The 26914-nt window shown below is 40.3% G+C and overlaps 3 protein-coding genes across 4 annotated transcripts; 1 reads left to right on the forward strand and 2 right to left on the reverse strand.

Annotated features, from left to right (window-relative positions):
* Positions 1-8042: 8042 nt before the first annotated feature.
* LOC110369811 (elongation factor 1-gamma) lies at positions 8043-11787 on the reverse strand. Its single transcript, XM_021325364.3, has 9 exons — positions 11638-11787; positions 11374-11523; positions 11212-11278; positions 10602-10744; positions 9856-9996; positions 9540-9686; positions 9266-9414; positions 8691-8860; positions 8043-8460 (listed from the first exon to the last, which is right to left on the reverse strand). Exons 1-9 carry the CDS (start codon positions 11647-11649, stop codon positions 8180-8182), a joined length of 1260 nt encoding a protein of 419 aa, XP_021181039.2. The 5' UTR covers positions 11650-11787; the 3' UTR covers positions 8043-8179.
* A 391-nt stretch (positions 11788-12178) lies between these two features.
* Positions 12179-21042, forward strand: LOC110369812 (calcineurin subunit B type 2). 2 transcript variants are annotated; one of them, XM_021325365.3, is made up of 6 exons: positions 12208-12366; positions 12635-12674; positions 13043-13078; positions 15404-15567; positions 17218-17352; positions 18625-21042. In XM_021325365.3, exons 1-6 carry the CDS (start codon positions 12364-12366, stop codon positions 18793-18795), a joined length of 549 nt encoding a protein of 182 aa, XP_021181040.1. In that variant the 5' UTR covers positions 12208-12363; the 3' UTR covers positions 18796-21042. The 2 variants fall into 2 exon arrangements, with proteins under 2 accessions (XP_021181041.1, XP_021181040.1); XM_021325366.3 differs by lacking the exon at positions 13043-13078 and having other exon boundaries at positions 12179-12366.
* A 170-nt stretch (positions 21043-21212) lies between these two features.
* On the reverse strand, positions 21213-22088 carry LOC110369813 (large ribosomal subunit protein uL14m). Its single transcript, XM_064038440.1, has 2 exons — positions 21816-22088; positions 21213-21545 (listed from the first exon to the last, which is right to left on the reverse strand). The coding sequence occupies exons 1-2, from the start codon at positions 21997-21999 to the stop codon at positions 21277-21279; spliced, it is 453 nt and encodes a 150-aa protein (XP_063894510.1). The 5' UTR covers positions 22000-22088; the 3' UTR covers positions 21213-21276.
* Positions 22089-26914: the final 4826 nt, after the last annotated feature.

The following is a 26914-nucleotide window of genomic DNA, read 5'->3' on the forward strand; positions in this document are numbered from 1 at the left end:
ATTGGAAAGCTACAGTAGGTATCCCTAAGTAACATTGATCATATACAGGTACGTGAAGTTGTCTCGGGACGTGGATGAAATTGGCTTTGCTTGTCTGACATGAATAGGCTCGAACTACTGAATCGATTTGACAAATTCTTTCACTGTTGGGTAGCTACAGTATTCCCGAGTTGCAAAATTTTTTTCATCCCACCATCTCGGAAAGAGTAGTTTTACCCTTTGATATCTGAGCGCAAAAGCCGTTTTTATCCTCTAGAGCGGCAAAGTGATTTGAATTTAGAACATCGTGTGCAATACTCCATTTGTGTCAATCTTGATAAGACTTTTCAAACAAATACATATTAAACAAATAAAATACTGCTTAAAATAATTATTCTAATTGAATATTAAGTAATTTTTATTATTGTTTTTACATAGATTTTTAACCTCGTTTAATTTTTAAACTGAGTTTTCAAATAAATGAACTTTAATAGGTACATCTTAATTTGCCATGTGTGACGTGCGTGCCATTTTTTTTATTGAGTTTAGAAATTTCCTCGATGAGGTGAGATGAAAAGTTACGTGTTGCACTCGAGTGCAAAGATTTTTCACCTTGTGCTCTTTTGATTCACTCGCTATCGCTCAGGATTCTTCCATTTCCATTTCTTCCATTTCCATTCCAGAATCCTTCGCTTGCTCGGTAATCAAAATTGAGCCCGCGGTTAAAAAGTTTTGCACTCTTGTATAACAAATAACTATTTACGATTGCAATATGATTGCAGAGCAAACTACCGTATAGACCAAATGGCAGACCTATCGAAGGTCATTGGTATACGATTGGTCTTTTATTTGTAGCAGAATACCCGCTAACTTTAAAACTGCTAGGTATTGCGATTAACTTTCTATTCAATTTTGACATTATTAACTTAGGAGAATCGGGCCCCTGATTTGAGTCACTTTTACGTGACTATAATCTTGAAGCATTAACATTCATCGCTAAACACCCTTATTGGCGATAATTTCACTTAGGAGCTCGCTTTTCAAAAGGGGCCCGATTCTCCTAAGTTAATGATGTCAAACTGTTACTGTTACTGTTACAGCCTTTTTATCGTCCCACTGCTGGGCACAGGCCTCCTCTCACACGGAGAAGGATTGAGCATTAATCACCACGCTTGCTCAATGCAGGTTGGTGATTTCAGACTATATAGTCCAGGTTTCCTCAAGATGTTTTCCTTCACCTTTTTATCAGCCATTGGTGTCCAAGATATACTTAGAAAGTACATACAAACTTGGAAAAGTTGCATTGGTACTTGCCTGACCTGGAATCGAACCCGCGCCCTCTTACTCGAGAGGATGGTTCTTTACCCACTAGGCCACCACGATGTCAAAATCGAATAGAAATTGAATCGCAATATGATCGCAATAGTAGTTTTAACCATATCGGGCATTCTGCTACTAATATAAGACCAATCGTATCCCAACGACATTCGATTGATTTGGCGCAGAGTCGAAGCGTCTATCCAAAACAGAACATAACAAATTGTGTGCGTTACCCAGGCCTAGGGCTGCCATCTCGAATTTCGCCAAACCCGGACAAACATTAAAAAAACCCGGACATTTGGCGTAAATTGCATTTATCCCCGAACAAGTACGATTTTTTTAAACAAAATAATACCTAATTTGTATTCCATTTACTATTGTCCGGTAAAGTGTTGGTTGTAAAGTGTCCGGGTTTTCCCCGGACACTTCTTGAAACCCCGCCCGGACGGCCTCCAAACGAGGACAAATCCGGGGAAACCTGGACGGATGGCAGCCCTACCCAGGCCAGATGTTGTCGAAAATGGTCATTTTAATCTTATAGATAATTAGTTGTGCGGCTTCTGTAATGAGGGTTTTTGAAATTTTTTCTGCCACCGGGTGGCGCCACGTATGCGTCTGGTCCAAACAGCTGTCAAATAGTATGGAATTGTAGGTGCCGAACTTATTGTTTATTGAAATTCTGTTATATTGGAAGTGTTATTGATTTTATTATGGACTACGGTCAGAATAAGGTTTCCGAACTAAAAATTGAGCTAAGAGAGAGGGTGCAAAAGTCACTGGTAGTTGAAAAATTTGTTAACACAATATGATTTAGTTTTTTTTATTTACTCAACCTCAATAGTAAAACAATAATGCAGTGCTTTAATTATAAAATAAAAAAACCACTAAAATCGTTCACTATTCATAGTAAAGATAAGCACTTTGACAGTTACCTGGACCTGACGACTCAGTGCGCCACCTGGTGGACGCCATTTTAGAAAACCCTCATTGTTGCGCACATTTTTAAAGGACAATGCTCATGAAGTATGAGAAAAAAACCCAGGCCCGGCGCAAAAGAAATGTAATTCAAAATATAGGTAAAAATAAGTAATTAAACATTACATAGGGGGCATTATCGAAATCAGTGGCTATATGTGTGAAATTGCTGTTCGAATTTTAACATCTGCGGTACATTGCTACTCGAGATTTTAGAGGTAAGATAATGTATTAGTAAAAGGAACAGCAAACAGATACCTACAGTTGTGGTTTAAGAGTGTACATAATGACATGTTTAGGGCAACTTCTCCACTATTCTACTTACTTTTACAAGATAATAGGATGATAGAACTAAAACACGATATGAATGTACTTTTCATTTTAATAATAACTTCTAAAAGTCAGTTAGTTACAGCCTATTTATCGTCCCACTGCTGGGCACAGGCCTCCTCTCACACGGAGAAGGATTGAGCATTAATCACCACGCTTGCTCAATGCGGGTTGGTGATTTCAGACTATATAGTCCAGGTTTCCTCAAGATGTTTTCCTTCACCTTTTTATCAGCCACTGGTGTCTAAGATATACTTAGAAAGTACATACAAACTTAGAAAAGTTGCATTGGTACTTGCCTGACCTGGATTCGAACCCGCGCCCTCATACTCGAGAGGTTGGTTCTTTGCCCACTAGGCCACCACTAGGGCATGCAATACCGGTTAACCGGTTTCGTTTTTACCGGTAAATCGCCCATTTTTGCGAGTTTTAAATTACCGGTAAAAATAATATGAAACCGGTAATTTACCGGTTTTTACGTTTTTCTGATAAAATATAGCAATTGTTCATTTAACGTCAAATCTTTGTTATGTAGCCTGAATATAATGTAATGTTGCATACATTACGTATTGTAAGAGTGTTAAAGTTGCTGTTTTTTAGGAAAGTAAACTTGTGTATCCTTAACTATCTCTAGGTTAGATACAAATCTTCTTTCTCATCTTAATTTATAAAATCTAAACAAATTGTATTCATTCGGTTATTCTGTTTTTCCTCATAGCTGTCAGCTCATACTAGGTACAAATGTAGCTAATGCTTATTTTACCTACTCTATGACCTTACTGAGCAAGGGCTTTTACTTCACCACCATGCGGACAGCTCTGAGGACACGGTGGAGCACACAGTCCAGGTGTGCACTGCCTGGGAAGGGTACCGCCGTGTTGTCGTCGAGGCAATAGGCAGCGGCGACCTTTCGCGTCCTTCCCTGGTTCAAGCCATGGTCCGGAGCTAGAGGGAATGGGAAGCCGTCGCCTCCTTCTGCGAAGCAGTCATGCTCGAGAAGGAGACGGCGGAGCGACTGCGAGTAGCACCTCTCATCCCAGCCGCTGTAGTGGACCAGGAAGACACCACGGGCGCCAAGGGTTGAGAGACGACTCCCGGCCACCATAGGCGTTGGTCTGTGGGCGGCGAGTTCGGGAGGCTCATCGTTCCACCGTCTGCATAGACAATAGACCCGTGTCAGCGGCGCGCGTTGTTCCACGGGCTCCTCAGGGAGATGTCAGCAAATCCAGTGGGGCCCAGCAATGCCAAGGCCTGCCGGGGCCGCGGGATTGTTCGAAAGAGTTACCGCGACCCTGGTCCATAAAACGCCTACTAATAAACATGGGTTTTAGACAGAAAGAGTCTGTCATTTGATGATTTACCATAAAAAAGGGCTTTCACTTCAATGAAAAATATATTTTTTAACGGTAATTCTTAGCGTTTATCCCGTCTTGTGACGGGGTCGGCTTTCCGTATCTTCCTTCTTCCACTTCGCTCTATCCTCCTGAATAGACATCTTCCTCTTCGAGTTCGCAGATTTTCATGTCATTCATTACGACACTCAACTACCACGGTTTCGGCCTGCCCTTGCCTTGCGCCTTTGACCGAGTACATTGAGATTGAGTATCACATTCACACTGCCGATGTCCTCAGGTGCCACTCCATTTTACATGTCCGTACCATCGCAGCCGTTTCTCTTGCATTTTGTCGGCGACATCGCGTACGGATGGTACTGACATGTTTTTTGTTACGGCCCACGTCACAAAAAACGTTTACCACCTTATAATTTGCATATTTATTTAGTTTTTGCTTTAAGACTACCCAATCTTATTGTTATAATATCACATTTAAAAAAAAAAATCAAAAATTACCGTTTTACCGGTTTACCGGTAAAAATATTTTTATTACCGAATTTTTACCGGTAATTTTTGTTTTACCGTAATTGCATGCCCTAGCCACCACGACTTATACTTCTAAAAGTCATCGATTCTTTATTTCTAACACGACATGATCCAAAAATGTTGCGGGATGCGCGAACTGTTCCTCATGTCTAGGGCTGCCATTTCGAATTTCGCCAAACCCGGACAAATATTTAAAAAAACCCGGACATTTGGCGTAAATCGCATTTTTTCCCCGGACGAGTTCGATTTTTTTTGTTTAACAAAACAAGACCTAATTTTAATATTACCATATTACTTAAATTCAATGAGGTCCTTCCTTACATGAAAAGTCAGTGCCTTCTCTAGCTCATGTAGTACCTAGTATTGAAAGATTGTGACTTAATGTATTTCGAAGGTCATTATTAAGAAAGCTCATTTGGAAACTAGGAGTTACCTTCTTGATAGGTTAGCCAAAAAAAAATTGAAAATACAAACAACTGTAAAATGAAGTCGCCGCGAGCGCAGCGAGCGCGAAAATTTTTGAGTTTTGGGTCACTAAAGCACCTAAACTTGTATAATAAAAATATCCGCAAAGTAAAGAAGCCGCAAGCGAAGCGAGCGCTAAATTGTTTGAATATTGGGATATTAAAGTAGCTAAACAGCTACTTTAATAAACAGCTAAACAGCTAAGTAGCTAAAAAGCTAAAAAAATTTTTGAGATTTGGGACACTTCGACTTCTATTAGGCGCCCGGGTAATTCGCATACCCAGGCAACATAGGTTAAGATGGCCCTATGAAAAATGGGTTTTCCCCGGACACTTCTTGAAACCCCGCCCGGACGGCCCCCGGACGGCCTCCAAACGAGGACAAATCCGGGGAAACCCGGACGGATGGCAGCCCTACTCATGTCTAGCCCACCCTAAGTAATGTAAAACGCTCATGACGCGATGACGTGGGCGCTGCAGCCCAATGTCCTCCACCCATGAATACAGGAGCAGTAATATCCTGATATGCCATTCCTGCCATTTTCCCTCGTAGGTATAAAGAATTTAGGTGTAAAGGAACACTGCTAAAGTGAAGTTAACCCGGTTTGGACAAGGCTTGCGTCGCATCCCAAAGTCCCGTGCTGTACTTTGGTATTGATTTATCTTTTTGGAGAGGCTTATTACTTGCCATATTACTTGTTTGTTATATCAGATAGCACTTTAATTAAACTATAAGCCCCAGCTGCTCATGTTACCCCTTTAAAAATCAAATAGCAATTTCACACATGGTGTGACTTGAACGGCGCTTCGTTGACCGTAAGCCCTAGACCATTAGGTTTTTACAGATCTATCCAGGTTGTAAGTCTGGACGAGATTTTCTCTGAGAGGTTTATGGAAAGCTGCACGCAGGACCGATGGGAAATAGGAATCAGTAGGTACTTACAAAGTTCCGCCGGTTGCTGCTACTTGATCCACTCACACAGTACACAGATCACTTGTACACATATTATTTATAGTATGATGGGCGCCCGGTAACTCCCTGCAGGGGTTGTTAATTAGTTCAAGAAGTTTATTGAAGTTTAGACATAGTTTTTGAATTTATTTTGCGGCGCGTTATGGCGGCCAGCGTCGTGTTTTTGGCACTCGCGCGAAAGTTTTTTGTATTGACGGTGGCGCCACGTCTCGCTTGGTGAGTGGCAGTTTTTGGAACTAGGAGAGGGAAATGGAAGGAACAAGGACTGCATGCAAGCTCAAACAACACATATATTTCGATGATGCCTCCTATGCAGTATTTCATTACTTATTATTACCTATAATTTGAGTTACTTTTCGTTTGCGCCGGGCTTGGGGTTTTTTTTAGCATTGTCCTTTGTTGCGCTTATAGTTTTTTAATTATTTCACAAAAACATTTCCTGCTGGCGTAACGTTACCCCAGCCAGACCTTTTTCTTTCTAATGGGAATATTTAAATAAATATTACCTATAAAATTAGATGTCTAGATAAAGTAAATGTTGTGCCATATTTTGTATTTGTTCTTTCTTCGGTTGCGAAGTTATTCGAGATTTTGCTGGGGTAACGTTTTTGGTTTTGTTAGATCTCTGAAATGGTTAAGCGGATTCTTATCATATTTTGTACATGACTTCCTAGGACTTAGTTTAAATTTGTACGGCAATAATAAAACCAAAATAATGCATATCTTAAAGGTTATTTCATTAAACGAAAAAACATTTCAATTGGTCCCAGCACTCTCAATAAGAAGTCTAAAGACTTACTTTAAACGTTATTTTAAAGCTTGTAACTGCCTTCAAATGTATATGAAGTTTCATAAGTATCCTGTAAGTATTCAACAAGTTATGATGATATTCAGTTTTTCACGAGCACGGTCTTGATGCGCGCGGTATTACTTGGCCACTGGATTGGATAAAACGTACACGTAACGAACGTTTAAAGTAAGTCTTTAGACTTCTTATTGAGAGTGCTGGGACCAATTGAAATGTTTTTTCGTTTAATGAAATAACCTTAAGATATGCATTATTTTCCATTAGAAAGAAAAAGGTCTGGCTGGGGTAACGTTACGCCAGCAGGAAATGTTTTTGTGAAATAATTAAAAAACTATAAGCGCAACAAATTTAAAAATGTGCGCAACAATTACAGAAGCCGCACAACTAATTATCTATAAGATTAAAATGACCATTTTCGACAACATCTGGCCTGGGTAACGCACACTAACAAATTCAACCTTAACTCCACGGCGTAACGCATACATACATTACTTCGGAGATTTAAAAAAGACGCGCGCATTCGTCGGAATTCGCGCGAACTACACAAATTGGTACATTCTCGCGCCCACTAGCGAACCAACGCGTCAACTGGCAAGTGATTCAATAGCTCTGCTGTTGATGCCCATTACTACACGTGATGCTCCTGCTCCACCTGCGTTAGCGTTACGTTAATGTCAATGGCCAACTACACGTTACTTATTGCATTAAAAATGCGTGTTGGCTACACTTAGGTACAATTCTGCAAAGAGTTAATCCCTCATGAAGTAACGCGTTAACACACATTAAAGAGGTTAAACTCAGACACACAAAATAATTCTAAAAACTAAAGCTTTCTCATTTGACCATTCCATTAACGTGCTCGTAAAATGCAGTTACCGCTTAAACAAAGTATCTACACTCGTCCTTGCATGCGTGCAATGAGATGGCATTAATGTAGCCAACATCACTTAGCGCTCTAAGCTACGCACTAAAACCCTTTGATGTGTCCAAAAAACCGACACCCGAGTTATCGCTTAACGTTTAATGCTATTCATAATGCCATTTGTATAAATTGCCATTAAAACGTTGGCCACATCTGCGTAATGCCAAAATTTAACGCGTTAAGACGCAGGTGGAGCAGTAGCATGAGAGTGCTTTGGTTGTAAAAAATTTGACGCGTCGATGCGCTTCGGTTAATATTCCCTCGAAGCATTTTTTATCCCAGTTTTTAACTTCGAGAGTTCTTACATTTCAAATGCAATTCTCATTCAAACAAAGAGATCTTTTATTACGTATCTATAGTTGTTGGTTATGTAGGAAAAGTAAAAACACACTTGCATAAATAAAAAACAATTTATTTCAAGTGGCCGCACAGACTTACACAATCGTGGTCGAGCAGAGCAGATACGGCGGCGTGATACAAAATAAATGCAAGTACTTTATACAATATAAATATGTGTCGGCGCAGAGTTCACTTGAAGATCTTGCCCTGGTTGAACTTGCGGCCCTGCTTGTCCGTGCCGCTCCACGAGAAGTAGTCGTGCACGAGGCGCTTGGTGTCGGCGGCCGCGGGGTCCAGCTTGCGCCACTCGTACGACTCGTAGTCGATCTGCCAGTCGGGCGACAGCGGGAAGGCCAGCTCCTGCCCGCGCCACACCCACACGCCGGAGATGCTGGAGTCGTTGTCGGCGCCGAACAGGCACACCGACGCGAACGCCTGCTTGCGCATCTTGTCCAGCCGCTGGAACATGCCTGCACACACGCGCTCGGTCAGTACGTAGCTTTGACACGACTGGACAGAATTAGGAATCTCAATCGCCCAAACTACATAAAGAGTTTCTGTTAAGAAGACTAAACACATTTTAAATAAATGTGTTGCCAGTTCATAGAATTTTAATGATGCTCCAGGCACATTTCGTCCAAACTCCTGTTTTACTCAACAATATGACTATGATGGCTGTAGTGAGATATGCAGTACGTACCGGTGATGAGGTTGCAGCTCATGAACACTTTAGCGAGTTCCTCGGGGTATTTGTACTCGGCGTACCAGATGGAGTAGTTCTCCGGGTCGAACTTCTCCCAGAAGTATGGGATGGACTTGGCTTCGTCTTCATTGGAGTAGCAGCGCTTGAAGTCATCCATGTTGAAGGTTCTGCAATGTACGGGTTTGTTTGCTTAAAAGTTGAACATAAATAACTCAGTGGTGGATAGTCCATACATCCAGAAAGGTTATCAACTATTTATCTGGGTGTGCATAATAGTATCCGAGAGCCTCGAGCGAAACCGCGGGAAGTTGTAAGAAATTGAAAAATATGCTACTGACGATACTTGCTTAATATATACTAACATAATAAAGATGAAAATTTTTTGGTTTGTGTATATAAAAATTTATAATTATAACTAAAGTTAGAGTAGTGTTGCTGGAAAGTTACCTTATCAGTCATTCCTGTTTCTTTTATCCAGACATAAAATAATGTACTTAACATAGGGTTTTTGGGAGTCCTGTAGTTTTTTGAAAACATTAGCATTGTCTGATTAGAGTGAGAGTGTGACGTACCCCTTGGGCATGGCGTCGAAGGGATCCTTGGACTCCTTCGGTTTCTCGTCAAGCTCGTCCAGTGGTTCGGCGGCTGACTCCTCTTTCTCCTTCTTTTTGGGTTGTTCTTTCTTCTCGCTCTTCTTGTCTTTCTTCTTGTCGCCAGAGTCCTGAATAATACGAGAATTTTATGATGGCGTATATAATATTAATTCTAGCTGAATTAGGTCAATATTAAGTTTTTGAGGCGTTTTGAATACGCGGCGGGCTGCGCCAATAGATGTGTGTGTGTTACCTTCTTGTTGAGCTGCGGCGCAGTGGGCGGCGCAGCACACAGCGCGGGCGGCGCCAGCACGCGCGTGACGGCGGGCTGCGCCGCCAGCGTGCTGAACCAGCGCGACACGTTCGGCAGAGACGCGCGGACTTGAGGATCCAGCACGTGCTGACACATGGAAATAATTAACCTTTCAAATCACTGGATTTAAGTGGAAAGAGAAATTCAAAACACATAAGACGTGCAGAACAAAGTGACTATTCAAATAAATCAGTGTCTCCTATGGAAGATTAGGTACAGCCGAATGAAGCGATAGCGGGCGGAGCTCGCTAGTTACCTGGAAGGCGTGCAGCAGCGTGCAGTAGACGACGATGTCGGCCAGCGTGACGCGCTCGGAGACGAGGAAGGTGCGCGCGAGCAGGTGCGCGTCCAGGCCGCGCAGCGCCGCCAGCAGGTCACCCCGCGCGCGCTCCACGTGCTGCAACACCCGCAATACGCGCTACACACTGATCCCTCTCTTTGTTAACCACCCTACTACTACACTCGGCAGAATCCTAGTGTGAAACCAACATTTCATTTAGATCACTAGAATGGCTCAGGCCTTGACAAATATCCTATAAAGAAGTTAACACTATTAAATTATACCCATCAAATAAAAACAAAATAAACACAAGCCCACGATCAAATATTTTTATCTGTAGAACAATAGGTAAACAAAAGTACAGATGTCAAAAATGATAAACAGAACACCATGTCCTGGTATTGATAGTGTACAATACGACTACTCGTCAAACTTTATTGCATAAATCTTGAAAACTAAGCATGACCAATGACACAATTTTATACCTTTCTCTCACCGAGTCACTTTTGGTACCATATTAATGTGACTTCACAAAATCTCTCTACCTGTAATACTTTATATCTAAGATTTTTTTTGTTAAAATAAAAAATATGTGTCCAATATTTCTTGGTCTTAATCTAAAAGAAATCTTTTTGGTAATCCTGTTGTCATGCCTATTTACTTATTATTTACTTTCTATCAGATTAATATTCTTAGTAAATGGATATGTCAGTGAAATGCACCTGTTTGTTGAAGGGCATGATGCCTAGGTAAGGGAACACCCAGGCACAGGAGGCGGGCAGCAGCTCGCTGTCAGCCCAGCTGGCCCACTGCCACACACGGGCCTGCGTGGCCGCATCCGTGCCGCGCAGAGCAGCATTCGATACTGTAAATCACATATGACTAGATTTTACGTTCTTTCAGTACAGGTTGATTGTGGCTATTAGATCAGTTGATCGCAGCAAGACAGGATTATGGTGTTTAATTTAAAATTGCATGAAGCAAACTTGGTCAACCACAGATAGTGCCACTTTTCAAATGGCCCTGGACATATTGCTATTCAGCTTGATCCATTATTGTGAGGTATCATATGAAATTAACAGTATCTTTCATTGATCCTGCATTTCAGACTTATTGAGTAAATCACAACCAGAAAAGAGTAAGATTGTTCATTTTAAAGTATTGTATGACTTGAATGAATAACGGGCATATAATGGGCATATCCCATACTGGCAGCTTGCCCACAATTGGATAGTTTATTCGTACCTAATATTACCGGGCGGATAGCACAATTTTTGTAGGTTATAATGAAGCAGCTGTTTAACAGTTAGCATTAATACTGTGAAAACTTACCATAGTAAGCGATGGCATTGCTCTCGGTGAGCAGAACCTTTCCGTCAGCGCTTTCGTACGCTGGCACCTACAATTAATCACGAAATTAACACGTCACCCTCACAAAATACGAGCGAAGAATTCACCGGCAATATTCACCAATACGAACAAAATAGCACTCACTTTTCCCGCTGGGAATTTTTTCAAGAATTCTGCAGACTTGTTAGTTTCACCGAACACAAAGTTAGGAGCCACTTTCAAATCGGCTCCGGAGTACTGTGCGGCGATCAACGCCTTGTAAGCACGGAAGTTTTCTGGATAGGTGTAAAGTACCTACAAAAATAAAGATTTCGCATATTAATATGACGATGAATTTTGTTCCTCTGAAGGAAATTGGTATAATAACGTTTCGATTATCTAGATTTTTTACGATTAGTGATAACCTACCCCGGCCGCCATGGTTGAAACTTCTGAAAGAGAGGGTGGGAGGCAAGAAAGCGGGGAACAGGGTCTTTGACATTGACATTCAGATAGACAGCTGCTGCAAACGACAGCATGCGATTGTCAATCATGTATACTCTACTGTCTCTGGCCAATAACCTATGCCTTTGCCACTTTGAGGTGCTTTGAGGTCACACAATTCAATTCAATTCAATGTATTTATTTATTACACGTAGTAGCTGTAATTGGCAGGGTTAGGCAGTTCGAGATTTCACTCATCACTTTCTGCTCATGTGCATTGTGTAACTGTTGTACACTGGGCCTCGGGATCAATTCCCGGGACGAGCCGAAATCGCTTTATGGGTTTTAGAAACTTTCACAAAGCTGCCCGGAGTTTTGAAGTGGGTGATTGATACAACCGTGCATCGGTCTCTCTGCGGTAATGCCAAGGAGTTGATACTTTCTCATATATTTTGATAAAAAATGCCTTTAATCTCGCGATACATTTTAAGAGTAATATTTATTACATATACTTTTTTGTGCACGATATGCGTACATTTTTGTACTCTGTCTGCAGATTCATTTATTTTTAATCTGTGCGTTTATTTAGATCGATGGTGTGAAGGTGCAGTGAGATTTCGTTTGTTGCGACTGATTAAAATTTGTAAAAAGATTTCGATAGTCGTCGGTTTGTTGTGTTGATAATACAGTGTTTTTTTAAATACACACAAAATGGTTAGTAAATGTATTTTTGTTAAGTGGGTAACGGTGAGGAGACTGTAGGTAGAAGTTTTTGGGATGGAGGTCCTAAATTAGGCGAAAATGAGAACCAGCCCACCGGTGCACTAGCCCCTAAGTAGACAGCAGAGTCGACACTTAGCATACTTTCTTAAACTAATTAATATTTGTTAAGAGCTATAATGTCTGTTTGTAATAGGTCGTTGTGAGAAGACGCAGGCTGGGACGGCAGTAAGTAACCGTGCGCTCATGTTTTATGTTGCAGGGTAACGAGAATTCTATTCCCATGGAACTATGTTCAAATTGTAAGTATTGCACCAGCTTTACTTTGTGAAAATTCTTCTTTCTGGATCTAAACTTTACGTTTTCATTTAACACTATGGTACCTACTTAATAACTGCTTAGTTCTTGCCTCAAGTGTTTTAGAGATATTTATAAGTAGCTGGAATATTATTTGACTATAACTATCTTGAAGTATAAAATAATACAATAAATACAAGTTCTTATGATCTGTTCCACATGAATCATAGTAATGGATGAGATGCTTTCTATGTACTAATATGTATGTGTGGCTAACACATGTGCTCACCCGACTGGCCCCGGGACCACTAGTGTCCCGACTGTATTACATGTAGGGTGTGCAAATAAAGCATAACAAGAGGTTTGTTTTCAGCGCGTGTAAACTGCATTGATTTTAAGGTGGAGAACTGTGAGTGTCGTAGTGTCACTCGCCTCCGATGTTCATCTACATGTTAGAGTACCGCACGCACACACTTTAGCGTCCAGAACAATTTTTGTATTTTATTAATTGGAAGTTGAATGGAGCTACTGACACGAGACCATGGTCCTCTCGCCTAAACATTCACTCTCAACTGAAATGTTAAAGGCTTTTATATTCCATTCATTTGGCTTTTTTATATGAAACTTTATCCAATTATAAATACTTTAAGATTCAAGATAAATAAAATATTATTTTTTAATATTACCTTTTCATTATTTTATATTTTGCTCTACACAATATACTATATTTTATTAATATTGTATTTATATCTGCTTATATCTTTTTCAGCTTCCTATGATTAAATAATATTAAACTGAAATATTGTGCTGTTTATTTTGCATAATGTTGTATCACTATAATGTAAAGCAAATATATTAAAAATTGTTCTGGATGAGTTTCTACATGAGATCCATAGTTATGTTTTGTTAGTGCATCCGCGTCACAGCCAGCCTCTAGTTAGAATGTTTGAGCTCTGGATGTTAGAATGCTACTATGTATTACTGGGGAGCAAGGAATCTATGTAAGCAGGAGAGAGGTCAGCTACATGTACATAACCACTTCCACAAGTCACAATGTGCCTTGTGCACACTATGTCAGACTCGTTCTGGTAGTTATACTACTAGTCTAGAAGCTATGTTCTATTTATGAAATATCCACTTGTAAAGCTGTTGAAAAAAATCAATCACATGATCAGTGACTTGTGGATGATAGAATTGAATGTGGCCTGCTTAGCAAGGCAGGTCGCACAGTGACCGTTGAGGCAGGAGAGCTGGCAGCCGTCGCTGTGCGGCCTGCCGGACAGCAGCCGGGCGGCGGCTGCGCTTTGCTTCGCTACGTGTTCAGCGACCGTTTGTCTATTGCTTGGTCGCAAATTGCTATGAATAGCGATTTAACGCTCAGTTTCACTCTCTCTCTATGCGCTGTCATAGATTCTATGACATAAAATATGCTGGCAGTTTTGGTGGCTTGAGCTAGTCAATGTTGTGTGCTCTGGGAGGCAAGTCCCGCTCGCCGGAGGTGGTGCACTCGTTGTGTCACAAACACGTGATGAGATTCTGCTGACAGAGAAGACTTCTTTTGTCCAAGTTTTAACTTTTTTAGGATTTAAACCATTAACAATTCTGTGAAGTTGATCGTATAGATACACGTGGCTGCCTTATTTGATAGAAGTAGGAATGAGGTGGCCGGCGTGGACACTCGCAGGGCTCGCTGCGCTGTGTGCCGACTCATCGTGTTTTTTACGCAACTGTGACTACACTTGTTTGGCGATGGACGCATCTTACGTTCGTTTAAGGACTCCCTACTTTAGTAAAAAAAAAATGAAGTTAATGGTACATTTACGATGGCATATATTTGATTACCTTCATAGAAATATGTTTTAAACGAATAAGGAAAGAGTTATTTAGTAATGGAAGAGTGCAGTCATAGGCAACAGCACAGTTTAGACAAGTGACGAGTGAGGGGCAACCTGCTGTGAGCTGCGCTTTGTTCACGCGCGTGCTGATGTCTTGCTCACCTGTGTATGGAAACGTCTGACAGCCTGTGTGCTGGTGCTATGCACACGACAAGTCAGACAGGTGCTCCCCTTTACCAATATTCTCGTTAGCAGCTTCAATACATTCAGTATAGAATAGACAAGTGGATCAATTTGAATGTTACATTATTATACATGTAGGCACTTACCCAGTTAAGAGTTATTTGTTAGAAGTCTAACAATCGTGCATAGTAAATGTGTAGGTGTTCGTGCTATGACATTTACAATACTTACTAGGATATTGCTAATTATTGAATGGTATGTGTAGAAGATGATGTTAATTGTTGTAATTGCATCTGTTTCATAATCGTGTTGCGTTGCATGCCTTAACTGCTACACGTTTGATTACCTAGAGTACCTACACAGGGCGAGGTCAAACATGGCCCCGACTCGGCGACTGTTAATCGATTTTAGTATACTCAATGTATTATTAGTCCCGTTATCGATATAGAAGCACTACTACTAGTGTAAGGGTGAGATGGATGATAACATTTGCTGTCATCTGTCGAAGTAGTTTCGACAGGTGAGAGCATTAGTTTCCGCAGCCGAAACCCGTAATCGTAACAGGTATGGATTGAAACGTTGACTGTGTAAGGAATGGTTGCATATAAAATGTGGGTGTTTTGCGAATAATAGTGCATTGTAATAGTAGGAATGTGGTCGGGGCGCGAGGCACGGCGCCCGACCGGTGGTTCCGCTGAAAGTGTTGTGTGTCGCAGTCGACGCGGACGAGATCCGGCGCCTGGGCAAGCGGTTCCGCAAGCTGGACCTGGACAACTCGGGCGCGCTCTCCATCGACGAGTTCATGTCGCTGCCCGAGCTGCAGCAGAACCCGCTCGTGCAGCGCGTCATCGACATCTTCGACGCCGACGGCAACGGAGAGGTGAGCGCCACGCCTAACCCTAGTGCACGTGCTCCATTGTGAATATGTAAAATGTCAACGAACTACGACTAAGCAGAATTTACTTATTCACTGAGTTTCATCAACCATTTAAATATTATATTTCGAAACTTTAGATTATCCGCAACTTGCGTTTATTATATGGCACTAGCTTTTGCCCGCAACTTCGTTCGCGTGGAATAATAGTGACTACCAGCAGATTTTTGATTTGACCAATAGATGGCGCTATATGTCCGGAATAATTTTATTTTTATTTTTTTTTGTAATAAAAACTATCCTATGTCCTTTCTCAAGTTTCAAACTATGTCTGTACCCTATGATTTCACACAAATCGGTTCAGTAGTTTAGGCGTGAAGAAAAGACAGACAGACAGAGTTACTTTCGCATTTATAATATTAGTTTGGATTTCTAAAAAGAAAAATGATATTTTTCCCTTAACATGTGTTGACCATAGACGTATATTATGTTCAGTTCAAAATATATTTTACTGATAACCGTAAACATAGTATACAGTCGCTGAGGACCCACACATCTTACAAATATTGAAATTGTGATTAAAATTAGTTCGCATTTAATATTGGCAAAAAAAAATTTATTAAAACGTTTGTTTTATTTTAACAAAATATTAAATACTAGCTTCCGCTCGCGGCTTCGCCCGCGTGGTGTGTTGTTAAAAAGTAGCCTATGTGTTAATCCGGGGTATCACCTATCTACATACCAAATTTCAACCAAATCGGTCCAGCCGTTTTTGCGTGAAAGAATAATATTAGTAGGATTAGTAGGGTATTAGTAGGTAGTAGGATTTTCTAACATAGGTATAATACAACAAAGATGTAGACGTCAAGGGTTAGTGACGTCACGATTATATATATATTATATATTTGTGCTCAAAAGTATCGTCAGTGTTATTTGTTAGTGAGAGAAAAGCAAAATTACGTGTCTATTATTTTAGGGTTATCTAAAAGATGGAATAATAACTTTTTTTTCATTCACCATGCCTATTGTTCGATGACTAAGTCTAAATTAGCATTCAGTTGACAAACTTGCAATATACAATATGAATCATGTGAGGTCGCTAAGCGAACTCGCGGCGGTTCCATCTCGCGGCTGCTCACTGAACGCTAATCTGACTCACTAACATTAACGAAAGAGGATAATTTGCACGGAAAACATTATCAGCCGCGCTGTGTTTCTATATGTATAGCTACATTCTATATTAACATTATTTTGTTGTTAGTACAGATACCAAAACGATACGTCTATAATGATATTGCCTATAGGTACTTATATTATAAAGAAGAAAACTTTGTTTGTTTGTTTTGTTGTAATGGATAAACTCAAAAACTACTGAACCGATTTTAAATATTCTTTCACCATTAGAAAGCTATTTTATCTGCGTGTAACATAGGCTATATTTTATCCCGGTGCGGGTAGTAGCTCCCACGATAGGATTTAATGTGATTGTGAACGACACCCTGTATATGTCTGATATGGGTGACCTTGACTTTAGGTCGACTGTCATCCACTCTGGATTCTGTAATAACGTATGCTATGTAGTAGGAGTGCGCAAAGGCCGCGTGCCGTACTGCGCGAGAGTGTGTGCGATGCTGAGGGACGCGGCGCGTGTTGCAGGTGGACTTCAAGGAGTTCATCCAGGGCGTGTCGCAGTTCAGCGTCAAGGGCGACAAGCTCTCCAAGCTGAGGTTCGCCTTCCGCATCTACGACATGGACAACGACGGCTTCATTTCTAACGGCGAATTGTTCCAGGTAATCATCTCATGCTATTTACTTCACCTTTCCTTCTGCATAAGTCCATCCATTCTTCTTCCCACCCCTTGCAACCGCGCTCGGTTGAGGATCGTAAGAATAGGTAGGTAATAGTAGGTCTCAAGTCTATTTGAAATAAAAACTTTTGACTTGACTTTTTAATCATTTCCTAAAAAGAAGGAAGTTCTCAGAGGAAGGAGGTTTATGTATGCATAGTCACTGATTTATTATTATTAATAACTAGACTAGACCAATTAGAAAAATTAATTTACATTCGATATGGGAATCAATCTCAATGCCCCATAGTCAGGTCAGGATCTGATGATGGAAAACCCGAAAAATCGATGGCAACATTCGATAGTTCTAGGCCATAGGATAAAAACTAGCACTTACACATACATATGTCTGCAAACATTATAAAGGTAAAATTGATGATGGCAACGAGAGAAAGTGGAGGGTACTCTGCAACGGTATGTATGTATTGACTACTGTTTGGGCTTAATGTATTTGTATTGAGCCACTGGGTACAATTGACCGTACAAACAAACAATCAAATAAATGTCCTCTTTACTACCTCTATATTAGTATATACAGGGTGACCCATCAATAGGCGTCCAAAAGAAAAATTTAGAAGCTCTAGGCTATGGGGTATCCGAATCACCCCCGTGTATGTTCAGCGATTTTTTGTACTTTAGGAGCTAGAATTATTTTTTTTTTCCGTAATTTTCATCTTAACATTGTTTTTTCTATTTTACCTTTTTTTCCTAACGATTACAGATGTTTTTTTTGTGTGATTTTATCTGAAGTTCAAAATTACTGTTGGGAGTTCAACAGCTAAAAATGTTAAGGGCTTAAAAAAAATTATAAGGCGTGCCAGAGGTTTCTAAGCAGGTTTCTAATATTGAACTTGAGATAAAATTTTATGTAAGTTCTAGAATGTTTAGCCAAACTGCTTTTTTTCAGGTGTTAGCAACTATCATGATGATTAATTACACAAAAAAAAAAAAACATCTGTAAACGTTAGGAAAAAAAAGATAAAATAGAAAAAACAAGGTTGAAATGAAAATTAAGTAAAAAAAAGTAATTCTTGCTCCTAAAGTACAAAAAATCGCTGAACATACATGGGGGATGGGCCACCCTGTATAGACAAAGACGATATAAACCGGATGTGTAGCGATAGGCGGCTAGAATGCCATAGCATCTAAGCGGCTAGAGTGCCCTGGCAGTATTGCCACAGGGCGTGGACTGATGAGAGTGACGCGTGTGCCGCAGGTGCTGAAGATGATGGTGGGCAACAATCTCAAGGACACGCAGCTGCAGCAGATCGTGGACAAGACCATCCTGTTCGCGGACAAGGACGAGGACGGCAAGATATCGTTCGAGGAGTTCTGCAACGTGGTGGGCAACACTGACATACACAAGAAGATGGTGGTGGACGTGTAGGCGGCGTCAGCGACGCGCCGCTTGCCTCTCCCCTCTCCGCTCTAGCTAGAACACTATTCAAATTGCGAGTCCGTCGCGCCCCCTTCCCCCCCCCGCCCCCGCACACACACCCGCACCTGCCGTCACGCACACACGCACGTCGCTACGTACACTAACGTACGTAAGACACACGCAGACGTAGCGACGGACATTCGGAAGTGTGCGATGTGCAACCGTGCCGCCGACACAGCGTCGGGTGCATTGACATCATTGGCCAAGTATATTTTAAATTGCATCATTGTCGGACCAGCACTAGTCACGTCTCGTACACAGCTGGCCTGTGAAGACGCGACTGTGCGAATGACTCAACTGTGAACAAAGAGTTTTGTTTGCAATGCGGCTAGTATTTGCTATTAATACATATTTATCGCGTAATTATCGTAGGACGCGGTCGTAATGTTAACGAGTTGGCGCGAGTTAATTATAGTCCCGACAATGCACCCGCGCCTTGTCGCGAGCAGCAGCGGGCGGACCAGCGGCGCGACTCACTCGCGTTAGATCTATCGTAATACATTTTAAAAATTCTATTTAACTTTAAGATATACATACATTATATTATAGTTATACATCATCAGACGATCTTTATCGTAGTCGAATCGGACGTAGATTTTTTATTGTAGTTTTTTGTTGCAGTAATTTTAGTTTATTTTGTTATTTAGTATTTTATTTGGGCTCAGTTCGCGAGTCCATCACGCGGTTGTCGGGTAGAGGATTCACAGTCGGCTGTAGTGTAGCTGAGTGTTGTACTGGCATATCACGTAGTCGCCTGCGCGACCGGCGCGTGACGTCACGCCGCCCGGACACACGATATTTTAACTTTAACGTTTCATCTGCTCTATGGTTTTTAGTATTCAAGCCATACTTTTATAAGGATTGTCATCCACTGATAACTGGTGTTAACAAAGTTGATCTATTGTTCGAATCATTTATAGTATGTTGCATTTCGTTCAATGCTTTATGCAGCCGATAAAATAAGTGTGTAAGCGCACAAGTTTTTCCATTGTTTACAATTATAATTTTGTAGAAAAAAATCGGAAGAGACAATTCTAAGCATACAGTTAGCAACAGTAGCAGTGGATGGACATCTCACGTATAATCGTCGTGTACTTCTACTATATACACTGATCTTATCGCCTTATCCGAATTTTATACAAGTAAAGTTTTACGATATTAGCTGTTTAGAAGTATCTGTGTATTAAGAGTCGAGGGCAATGAACGTGCGCATTAGACCTCCTCCTCCCCCTCCTACCCGCCCCATCGCCCGCCCGGTCTCCGTACTCGATCCTTGCTACCGGACCGTTGGACCTGGCTCGTGTAGGAAGGACCGTGTACCGGAGCATCCCCCCCCCTCCTCCCCGACTGACCGCCCCCCTCCCCGCAGGTCCTCGCCGCCCTCAAGTGACCGTGTGCGAAGTGTTCCTCCTGTGTGCCAGTGTTCCCAGTACCAGCCTAGCTCGGTCCCACGGACAGTCAATGTACAAATATTTATGTATTCAACTAACTTTATTGTGTTATATTATACCGGTTTTTGTAATATATTGTATGTACCTAGGAATGTTTGTTCGTTAATCCGTTAGACTGTTTCTTCAGTCCAAATATAAATAGATATCTATCATGAAAATTTTAATTATTTAGCATAGTTCTTATAGTCGTGTGTTGTTTAATTAGATAATTGATCGTTTTACATGTTACCGAGTCGTCGGCGGCACCTCATGATACCTTAGTAGCAGTGAACGCACGTGAATCTTAATATCTAGTCACAGCTGTTGTGCATTATTATACAGACGATATGATACCTACTCGCTAGCGAGCGGCGACCAGACGCGGCCCGGCTCCTGCCTTCTCCATAGTGTTTATATTTGTGGTTCTACCTACAGATGTAAATGCATCGGTGTCTTTATTGTAAAGTTGAATGTTACATTAGCGATTTGTATAGGTAAACAATTGTAAAGCCTTACTGTAGGCGCAGCGGTGCGCTGGGGACGGCCGCTCGCGACCCGTCTCGTGTCGACGTCGTCACTGTAACCGATGCAATAACCCATAGATGTAATGTGATCGACACTGTCACGTTACCAGGAGCACTATGAGTAAACTGTAATGTTGTTGTCGTGTCGTCTGCTCATCTCCATCGGTAGGTAGCGTGTCTTAATTAAGTCTACTCTAAATGAAACTGAACATAAGTTTTATTAAATTTTCAAATTTCAAAGATTCTTATTGTTTTCTTTGCATTTATCCTTCATCAGATCATTGGCCGAGTTTGTTGTGTGTGCATTTAGCCTACTGGGGGGTGTTAACTGACGTATTCTGTGCAAAGTAATAAAAAATAATATACACATATCACAGATGTCTGGTGAGTGCAGGAATTAAAAGAATGGGAAGTTTCTTCTGGGTAAGTATATTATAAACTACAAATGACCTACTTAAACATTAAATTATACTGTACTATACAAATCTTGTTGCTATTGCTAATAACTTAGTGTAGTCTGCTCCCTTAGAGTGTGTCTTTTCTTTGAGGATGGTTCTCAGTATGGTGGGAATAGGCACGTGAATACGATTGCCCAGTGGAGTTCCATTGTCGTCTATTAGCACAACATTGTTGCTGTCAAACTTGGGCACTTTAACATTTTGTGTCTGTTTCAATCCAACTAAGATGCCTTTCTTCTTTTGGCCTTTGATTGCTACCAATACTCTGTCGCCAATATAACCCACGCCTGAAAAGAGATAGGTATATAAAAGGAAGTTGTTTTAGTTTTTATCTGAATTACATGCTTGTAAAGCCCTTAAGACGGCCCACTGACCCCCGTTCCTCCGAATAATATATTACCCAACAGTAAAGATATCTACAATGTTTTGAACTCGCATCCAGTGACTGTGTGGGAACTGGGCAAAGTTTTCCAAAAGGAGGAATTGCAGTACAGTTCCCTGTCACAACAAATTGACACATGAATAGACGTGTTTAAATAGAAAATTCGTTCTCTTACGTTTCTTATTATAGACGCAGATTATTTTAGGAGGTTTCCCTTCAGCCATGGCTCGCTTGCCGATTTCAGAGTTGTCGACCACTCTCAAGCGACTGAGCAGACGCACTTCATTCATGCAAGCAGTGGTGTGGAATCCACGACATGAGTTAGCTAGATTCAATTTGCTGAATATTGATTTTAACATTATTGTTTTAATGTTTATGCAGAAATCACGGTAAATCTCCAAACAAATAGGTTAGGTTAGGATATTGAAAATTTGAAATGACTTTGACTTATGATTGACTGACAGAAGTGACAGCAGTTGAGTTGACATTGACAATGACATGCCTGCCCGCTGCCCGAGGACTTTTTTATTTAGTCGAAGCATAGACGTAGTATACAAACAGTGCCGAGTGAAGTAAGCAGTGCTGAGGCTGTCTGTCCCTTTCTAATAGGGTGACTACAAGATTTAGCTATTTGAGACAAATTCGACTCCGCTAAGATTATTAAACTTTCTTCTTTATTACATTGTTATAAATGTAGACAATACTATAGTCTGTTTTTTAATCTCGTAGACTAAATTGACACTTGCAAAATGTCAAACTTCCAAATAATTTTGCTAGCTCTGTGGTGCAGTGTTGTACTTACGATACCGGTTCGTTAAATCGTAACTTTTTACAATAAGTCATCCTGAAATAATGGGCTTATCCTTGATGATTACGCATGGCTTTGCGTGGTCAGATATCCCTGGCAGTTTGTAGCACGTCGTACAGCCTTGTGTACGTACGTGAATTTTAAATATAAAACTTTGAATGAATATTAAATTCGTCTATTATAGATAAAAAGTTACGATTCGATTGCAAAAAAGTGTAAAGATTGCATAAACTATCCAAATGTCCGAGAGATTTTGAAAATAATTTGTCCAGAAATATGAATTTCTTGGGTCTCGGCTCAAAGGGCTCAGTGTAATGTTTTTTTTTTTAACTTGGCAATGGCTCACACACATAGTAGGTAAAACTGCCACTGTTTTTGGGAACATTTATTCTCTAAAAGAAAACCTATCTTAATGTTATTGGACAGTAAATTTTTTTGACATTATTATCTATTTTTTTCATATTTCAATAATCTTAATTAATTTGGTTGTAATAACATAATTATTAATACCTTATTAAGTCTGTTTTTTCTCGGCTATTTTCTATGCTAATTATTTTTTAATGAAAATATAATATGTATTATAATAGGGTATTACATGCATTTTTGAAATATATCTTAAATAAATTCTTTAGTCTTAATATATCTCTAAAAAATTAAAAATATTTTTTTTTCTCACGTTATGTACGAATATAAATTAATTGTTTTATCATAATTTCAAATTTCGCGCGTATTTCGCGAAAACGCGACACACAACGGACGCCATGATTGATTTTTGGTCATGACGTCATTACGTTAGTAATCAAACTACAGCTGTCAGTAATACATATTTTGATATGTATTGAAAATTTTAATAATGAGTAATTATGCTCCGTATCGTTGGTGTGTTGTTTCTGAATGTGAGAACACTAGTGTAAAAACACCAGACAAATTATGGATTCAAGTACCAGTGGATATAAATATGAGAAACACTTGGTTAAAAGTTGTTTACTACCGTAATGACGTCATTAGCATGGCGGCGACATTTCGTAGTGTTCAAAGACAGATAAAAAAACCTAAAAACTTTAAACTGCAATAAAAAATATATTTATGTACCTTACGAAGTGAAACTAACATTTCCCGATTGCTTTTCCTCTAAACAATCATTGTAATACACATTGAATTTTTTTCTCATCTAGACTAAAATACCCTATTACATATTATACGCCTACTGCCTCGTTGGTCTAGCTGTCGCAAGTGCGGCTGCTGAGCACGAGGTCTCGGGTTCGATTCCCGAGTCGGGCCGAAATCGCTTTATGGGTTTTAGAAGACTTTCACAAAGCAGCCCGGAGCCTCGAAGCTGGTGAATGATACACCCGTGCATCGGAGAGTACGTAAATGTCGGTCCTGCGCCTGATGTCTCACCGGTCGTGTCGGATTACCGTCCCATCGGGCTATGAGAGTTAAGGAATAGTGAGTGCACCTGTGTCTGCGCAAATGCTTGTGGACTATAATATGTCCTGCGTAGTTGGCTAGACTCCTTACATGAGAACAGCCGCCGTAGCCGATAATCGGCTAGGAGGACATCATCATCATCATCATACGCCTACAGCCTACAGGCATAACTTGGCGATCCATAAGTTAAAAATAACACATTTACCCAAATTGATTTGATTTGATATTAAGCGCGCCAGATTCTACGGGTTGATTGTTCGGCTAAAGTTCGCCTAAGTATACGAGAGCGTATCATTCGTTGGTTTGCAACTTCTCTGAGGGGCAGCCTAGATGATGAATTTAATTTCACAAAATAAGAACTTATTTGTTTGCTTTAAATTGGTTTCGTAGCAACAAAATTTTTCTAAAATTGGAATTTATAAAACTTTCTTCAAATATTTGATGTTAACATTGGGTAGGTAAGTGGACCTTAAAACAAAAATAACATTTTGCAGAACACGTAATATTGTAAAATTTCATTGATCGTCTAAGTATTAGGTATCTAAAACCATTGTTATTCGAATTTACGAAAAAGCACAGTGTGGCAAGAATCGAACGGTATAGGTTCGATTCTTGAGTCGAGCCGAAATCGCTTTGTGGGTTGTCAGAAACTTTTGAATGACACCTTACCAAGTATTAATAGTTTCCATTATATTCGGTAAACCACAATTAAGTAGACCGTTTGATATCTTGCTAACACTTACAATGACTTGCCATCAAAATGGCGTTTTTAAATTACGTCAAGTAGGTACATCCCTACTTAATATTATAAATGCGAAAGTAAGTAACTCTGTTTGTCTGTCTGTTAAAACACTAAACCACTGAACTGATTTTAATGGGTACAGAGATAGAGTTGACCTTGAGAAAGAACATAGGATAGTTTTTATCCCGGACTTTTGAAGAATTCTCTTGGAAACGCGATATAACCGAAGTAGGTATAGCTAGTAAGTACAGTACATACTTAATATGTAAAGTGTCATCGAGACATACCTAGATACATATACTGACACATTGACATATATTCAGTACATATAATATGTCGATGTACTGACAAATGAGTTTGTGATGTTGTAGAAGTACCTACCTAATCTCTAATCTCTTTACCTACTGAACTGATCTACCGATTTAGGGTTCCGTACTCATCATACATCGTCGTCACCCTTTACCAACTCAACTATGGTGGAGTAAGGCTTTTTCTGGATGCAGCTGAGTTAGTACCTACCGGTGTTTTACAAAGAGCGACTGTATGAATCAACTAATATTTAATTTTTGTTTTTCATTGTTTGGTAGATTGTCGTGAAAATAAAGTAAGCGTATTACGTTTCCGCAGTGTGGTAGCGCTGCGCCACAGCTCGGTGTTCAGATCTAATTGATCCTGTCGAGCGTCCTCGGAGGAGCAAGACGTCTAGTTCGTGCCATCAGAGTCCGATTCAATTACAAATATTTTTTATTTGTTAGAATCAAAGGAGTATTGATTACACAATGGGTTGAGCGGCGCGGGCGCGGGAGCGGTGCGTATTGATTGCGCGTCGTTAGGGGCTCGGCTCGGTTACAGAGCTCGGCGCGTCAATGATTAAAGGCGGTAACCCAATAAGGAGCGGATTGCGACGGTTATCGGAAACAAAACAAAAGAGTGCGGGCTCGATTTACGTCATTAGGGGCGCGGTGGGACGCGACACCTCGACTCAATGCTTTTAAAGATGTTTAAGTTCCTTTATCGCGCTTATAATGGTTCGTTTTCGCGTTCGTATCCGCCGCTATTGTGCCGCTGTCCAAACACCCGCGCGCCTCTTCCGCGGCTCCGCATTGAGCCCGGTGTTCCGCTGATGGTCGCCTGTCACTTGCTTTTATTGGGACAATACAACGTTTAGTGGAACTATTACCGGATTATACCTAGCCCAATGTTTTGATATCTCATGCTGTATTGTATTACTTACTATTGTTGTTTCAATTTATAAGTTGAAATAAATAAGAAAGAGGATGATGTGCCTTAATTGAGTTTGTTGTTTGTGAGGCTTCGATGATGTAGAACATTAAACATATTTTGTTTTTACTGTAGGTATATTTGTAGGTGTACCTAAGTACATAGATATACTTTATAAAGAATAAGTATGTCTGTCTATCATAATTATTGAAATGCCTCCTATCGATTATCGATTCGGATGCCTTCTGACACGAGTTGGAATCGGTCAATAAGTTTTATGATTAAGTTCATGTGCCGTTGATGGCAGTCGCTTGCCGACGGCGGCGTGTCGTGGGCCTGCCAACTCATGCAACTGCAAAATTCTTCTTTATATTTTAGATAGACTTACCTGTCTATCGAACTCATAAATCAAAAAGCAATGATTAGAAATTAATTTGAACACTAGTTGATACTTATAAAAATAGATATTATGGCACAGAATGAACAACATTCACGCATTATTATGTACAAAATAAAGTACGGATGACAAATTGGGACTAAGAAAAATCAAATATTTTATCGAATGACAAACCGGGACACGTTTTTTATGGATGCGAAATCACTAAAATGACGAAGTGGGCGTAACTCATTTATATGAGTTTTCCGTAGGTGGATAAATGTGTAGGAAGGTACCTGTAAATACAAATAAGGGTCGCCTCAAGATGAAATAGATATGAGCTAAGTACAGCCATAGGTTTTTAAGTTGGCCAGGTCCTTGGCATTCTATCTACAGCATTATTAATTTCTCACAAGTAATATTATTTCCACTCATATAGACTTTCACTCAATCCATCCATTGTTTCTTTGATCGTCCTCTTAACTCTTCTTCTTAATTCTTCTCTCTTAACACAGAGGATGTTCACTGATGTTCAGAAACTGCATCACATGTCCACACCATGAGAGCCGGTATTCTGTTACAAGTACCACTAATCTTGCTCTTTGTATACCTACCTACTTATTCTTTACTCTAGCCATTCGCATTACAGCACACATTCCTCTTAGCATTCACATTTGTCTTCTGTTCATCCATATT

This window comes from Helicoverpa armigera, chromosome 16 (genome assembly GCF_030705265.1).
Source record: "Helicoverpa armigera isolate CAAS_96S chromosome 16, ASM3070526v1, whole genome shotgun sequence".
NCBI classification, from domain to species: Eukaryota; Metazoa; Arthropoda; class Insecta; order Lepidoptera; family Noctuidae; genus Helicoverpa; species Helicoverpa armigera.

What these genes read in the sequence shown, in the direction of transcription:
- LOC110369813 (XM_064038440.1), bottom strand. Translation starts at nt 21,999, where the DNA reads ATGTTAAAATCAATATTCAGCAAATTGAATCTAGCTAACTCATGTCGT. An exon ending in CTGCGTCTATAATAAGAAAC is followed by an intron (nt 21,546 to 21,815) that starts GTAAGAGAACGA and finishes ATCTCTTTTCAG; the next exon opens with GCGTGGGTTATATTGGCGAC.
- LOC110369811 (XM_021325364.3), bottom strand. An exon ending in AAAAATTCCCAGCGGGAAAA is followed by an intron (nt 11,279 to 11,373) that starts GTGAGTGCTATT and finishes GATTAATTGTAG; the next exon opens with GTGCCAGCGTACGAAAGCGC. An exon ending in CAATGCCATCGCTTACTATG is followed by an intron (nt 10,745 to 11,211) that starts GTAAGTTTTCAC and finishes TGTGATTTACAG; the next exon opens with TATCGAATGCTGCTCTGCGC.
- LOC110369812 (XM_021325365.3), top strand. An exon ending in CATGGAACTATGTTCAAATT is followed by an intron (nt 12,675 to 13,042) that starts GTAAGTATTGCA and finishes GTTTGTTTTCAG; the next exon opens with CGCGTGTAAACTGCATTGAT. An exon ending in ACGCCGACGGCAACGGAGAG is followed by an intron (nt 15,568 to 17,217) that starts GTGAGCGCCACG and finishes CGCGTGTTGCAG; the next exon opens with GTGGACTTCAAGGAGTTCAT.